General features: G+C 38.8%; 1 protein-coding gene across 1 annotated transcript; it reads left to right on the plus strand.

Annotated features, from left to right (window-relative positions):
* The first annotated feature begins 391 nt into the window (after positions 1–391).
* On the plus strand, positions 392–1,626 carry LOC145046949 (uncharacterized). The gene is made up of 2 exons (XM_078995207.1): positions 392–579; positions 781–1,626. Exons 1-2 carry the CDS (start codon positions 555–557, stop codon positions 1,425–1,427), a joined length of 672 nt encoding a protein of 223 aa, XP_078851333.1. The 5' UTR covers positions 392–554; the 3' UTR covers positions 1,428–1,626.
* Positions 1,627–5,193: the final 3,567 nt, after the last annotated feature.

The following is a 5,193-nucleotide window of genomic DNA, read 5'->3' on the forward strand; positions in this document are numbered from 1 at the left end:
CTTTATATAGATGCACATATATAACCTACATATAGTTACCTCTAAAATATTATTAGTGCTTTAAGAGGGATTCGATATAGACCGTCCAAATAACACGATTTATCATATCTTTGAACCTGTAACAAAGTACACATAATCCTAGCATATTTATGTAAATTAATAATGTTCTCTCAAACTTGTAAAAAATATCGGTTTTTGTCGTGTCATTATTTTGGCGTTAATCGTTTAACATGTTTGTTTTTTGTTTTAAAAACGAAAAGGCAAACGAAATATTTTATATTTGTATGTATCAAAAAACATTTACTTTTTCTAATACCAAAAGTAGTCTTTTTGAACGTTACAATTATTACAAATTCTAGATATACTAATATATTTTGAAGGAAGGAAAAAATATATAATATTCATATTTGTATCGAAATTCAATCGCTCCAGCTTTTATTCACACACCACTCTTCGAGTCTTCGTGCCTTCCTAGCTACATCTTCATTGGCACTTCTTCATTTACACACACAGTCACACACACACCTAATTGCTAAGAACTATAAACGATTAGCATGGATTATTCACATAATATATCATGTATGCGTCACATCTCTTCTATCCCATATTTTAGTTTCCTGCATTTTCTTAAGATTATCTTCTACAAATACAGAATTTGTATATGTGCCGACGATCAGCAATGCATGATTTTAATTCTGCTAAATTGCTGTTATCATGTATTGGTTTTCTTCGATTATTTGTTGTATTCTCGCAATTTAATTCTTCGATCGAAATTCGCAGGGAAACAGAATATGCAAGTGGAAACTGTATTTGAGTCTGTTCGAGTTCAGGGCTCAAGGAGGTCGGAAAAAGCGGAGGGAGGCGAAAGGCGGCGTTGGCCATCGTGGAAGAACCTCAAACGGCGGCTTGGATGGAAGCGAATCAACATCATGGGAATTTGCGGGACATCTAACTGGGTTCTCCATACCGATTCCGGAGAAGAACCATTGATGAGCTCTTCGGATCAATCTCCGGTTGCTTTGGAAACGATAAACCCACCGACGGGATCTATCATCGGTCAGGTTCCGGCAGGTGGTGGTATGACCATGAACCTTGCAACGGCATTGGCGGCAGATCGTCGGCAACTAAACGTGGGATCCAGGGATGGATTGAAGACGACGAAGCCATTGAAATCCATAGTGAGACTGTTTGAAGGAATGGACGGCAGCAGGGTTGTTAAGGTAGCGGAGAATGACGCCGATGACAACGGCAGCGGCGTGAGAGGGATTGGTAGCATGTGCTGCTTGTGCACAGAGAGAAACAAAGGTGCGGCGTTGATCCCCTGTGGGCACACCTACTGTAGGGTGTGTTCCAGAGCGATGTGGTCGAAGCAAGGGTCGTGTCCTCTTTGTAACCGTTCGATTACGGAGATCCTCGAAATTTTCTAAAAGTCTGATGTTTTTGAAAAAAGAAAATGGAGAAAAAGAATTAAGAGGGTGGAAAGTGTCAATTAGAGAAATATTGAATGGGATTATGCAGTAATCATGTAAGAATTCCCGCTCGATCCCTTCCAATAATCCGTAGATATTTCAGGTGAAACGTGATTTCCTCAACTCATTTTATGGTAAAAATCGAACTTTTGCTACATATTTTTATATTATTCAGATGAATATTAAAAATATGTTGTTCCATATACTCATTTATCCGTAGTACCAAAAGAATAAGGTATTAAAAAAACGATTCGAAATTGGTTGATGGTTAATTGGTTATTTTATATGATGTATCAAAATCACAAATATTGTCTATGCAGTGTGAGATGTATCGTCCCACATATCAGTCGTTCATGAATTGACATTTATTCAAGTCATGTGCAACTCATAGGTTGGCAGGGGACTAGGGGTTTGGGTTGTGTATAGTTTTCGGGTTTCAAATAGTATTCAGGTTCCAAATAATTCGAGTCGTAGTTTGAGTTTTTTCAAATACAAAAAATAATTGATAACCAAACTGTATATGATTTGGGTATGCATATATGGGTAATTTGGGTATTAGGTTGGATTCGGGAATATCGAATATTACTTGAAAAAAGTTATTAAAAGTTAAATAAATAAAAAATCAGCATTTTACGTTAACTGCAAGGACCGATTGTTTAACTTAATTTTCGGTTAAAAAAAAGTAAATGGTCTTTTTTCTTAGCCATCCGGAATACTTATCAGAAAGCTATGTATTTGCCACGGTGGAAGACCACCACAACCAACCACACCAGCTTGTTGCGTCCTTGTGGTCATAGTCGTGATGGATTGTGGTAACAACAATGGCGAATGGGATAAGGCTCGATGTATTTTACTATCACTAGCTGTTTACAACAATTATTACTTTAATTTAAAATAATAATAATAATAATAATAATAAACACATCATTCCTATAAATACCATACTACACTACATTTTTTCATACCATTCTTCTCTTGGTTTACTACATATACACATACATCTTTTTAAAAGCAAAACACTTTACTATGGATCGAAATTTCAAACATTTCACCAACAAATCAAAACTGTAATTTTGAAAATCATTTTGGGCTAGACACAACACCCCCAAATATTCGAACATAGAGACACCCCAATGTGGTTTTGTAAACTTGCTCTAAAGCATATCTTATATCCAACAAACACCATTTTTTCTACGACAATAACAACCTTTCCAACCTTATCTACAATCATTTAAATCCGTTTTTGTATTTCAACAACCTTACCAAACATAATCACAACCAAGACCTTCATAAGCAATTCACAATTGGATTCTCCAAAATTGGTTGCAGAAACGCAAAGAGGACAACTTGTTGGTGATTTATGTTATCAATGTTATTTAAGTGTAATGAGATTAACTTGTTGACCACTTTGATATTGACAAATATTTAACAAGTAAGGGTGGTGCGGAGTGCACACTTGTTTGAGTTTGTCTTTATTCAAAGTACATTATTATTTAGAGGCGAACCCCTGAATCATAGGACTCTAGGGGCAATGCCCTTAGTAACGTGGTCAAAGGGGTAGAGCACTAACTAGGGTCGAAATGAAAATTTGAGAATTTTGATCTTGACGGTTTTACCCATGTCATGGAACCGATTTAAGGTAGTTTAATGACGGTTTTGTGGTAGTTTGTAACTGTCAATATGACAGTTTATTGACAGTTTTTGGACTAGGAGTTATATCCTATTTTTGGTCATTTAACGTCTATCATTATATGTTCAATCATTGTCAAACATGGTATCAGAGCCCTAACTGATATTGGTACTCTTGCCGACCCTACTTCTCTTCTTCTTCCCCACATCTTCTCTTCCTCTTCTTTCTTTCTTCCTGTGACCGGTTATTGCAGACAAAGGCAAGCCTTTCACTTGCACCAACATCAAGTCCTATGTTCCCCTCCTACTTAATCTCAATGAATTGAATTATGATGCATGACGTGAACTCTTCTATACTCACAGTTGTGCATATGGTGTTTATGGCTACCTCGATGTTACCACCAAACCCAAGGATCCAATTGGTGCCGACCGGGACAACCTCGACAACTTGGTCAAATCTTGGTTGTAGGATACTATGACACAATCCATTTTCACTATGATCCTCAAACCTAATTCTACCACCAACTCTATCTGGACCGATCTTGAAGCTCTATTCAGGGACAACAAACACTCACGAGCCATTGAACTAAATAATGAGTTGCGTTCGTTGGTACAAGGTGACCGCTCCGTTACCGATTACTGTCAAAAAAGGAAGGCCATTACAGACCTGTTGGCAAACATAGACGCATTGGTAACGGAGAAAACCCTTGTCACATACATGCTCAATGGTCTATCTCCAAAGTTTGAGAACATCTCCATGCTTATATGTCACAAAGACCCACCTCCTTCCTTATTGGAGGCCCGATCAACCCTTGTTTCTAAGGATATTTGTGTCAACCGCCATCACTTATCTACTCAGCTCATTCCGATCATGCCTTCACCCCTCAAGTTCTCCTAACTGGAAACAACAACAAGCCTGACTTGCACAACCAACATAACTGATGCTCTTCAAACCAGCGTATTGGAGATCCCTCCAATAAGAGAATGTCTCAACCCTTTTCGTTGCAACTTGCTACTAGTGCATGCTACCCCTATCCCATCCTTGGTCTCCATACTACTACCCATAGGTTGTGTATGGTTGGCCTGCTTCTCCACCATGGGTCGTTCCCCTCCCATTACAGAACCTCCAAAAGCAGCGTCGCCAACCACCGCCTGACGTTACACTCATCAAGCACCCGACGAGTCCTTCAAGCCCATCTTTTTCTCTAGTCGCATACCACGCTACTGCTAATCCCAAATCCATTATGCCACCATGGCAGTGGTTTCCACCAATCCCATCCGATTAGCCAACTGAATTACCCGCAACATTCAACACCATGACACCCACTGATCCCAGAGATGTAAGTTGGTACATGGATATGGGTGCAACTTCCCATCTTGAGTATGATGCAGATACTCTCTCTTCCCTTAGTAATAAGTGTACTTATAATTTGGTTTTTGTTATGTCACACCCCCGACCGGCGGCGGAAACGTCGGGATACGCGACGCTAGGGATATTGGATCACAATTATTGAACATACATTGAACAGTACAAAACAAGACGTAATATAAACATCATTTTCATTTATAGGAAAAAAATTAGATCATAAAATGTTTTGGAAGTATTGAAATTTCTAGTGCTAGAGGTGCCTTGACAGTTAGGCATAACTATGACGATAATAGGTCTTTAGTAGCTTCGTCGATCAACCATTGCTTCTGAAGGTGCAATATTCCATTATTTGGTATTCCTAGGAATACATATGGTTTGGAGATGTCAACACAATGTTGGTGAATTGACAGGTTTTGTAGCATCCGAAACCTTGAGGTACTTCAATTCTTGAATATTTGCATTTTGGAGGAGGCTCACGACATAAGTGATAGTGGTCACGACGTGAGAGTGACCATTAACTATTTGACCCACATTTTCGAACCTCACGATGTGAGACATAAGGTCTCACAATGTGAGCCAGACCTGATGACATAGACCCTAGTTTTCGAGTATTTTAAGGAATAAGAGAGTTAGGGTTGCCATCCTTAACCTCTCTCACTCTTTAGCCCCTTGAAACCCCTAAATTGGACATCCTTGAGACCTTTGTCCATTGTTGGTGATCTTGAA

The sequence above is a fragment of the Lactuca saligna genome, chromosome 5 (assembly GCF_052625555.1).
Source record: "Lactuca saligna cultivar CGN05327 chromosome 5, ASM5262555v1, whole genome shotgun sequence".
In the NCBI taxonomy this organism is placed as follows: Eukaryota; Viridiplantae; Streptophyta; class Magnoliopsida; order Asterales; family Asteraceae; genus Lactuca; species Lactuca saligna.

Coding starts and splice junctions, on each gene's coding strand:
- LOC145046949 (XM_078995207.1), top strand. CDS start 555: ATGGATTATTCACATAATATATCAT. Junction 580..780: donor TTATTCACATAATATATCAT/GTATGCGTCACA, acceptor CGAAATTCGCAG/GGAAACAGAATATGCAAGTG.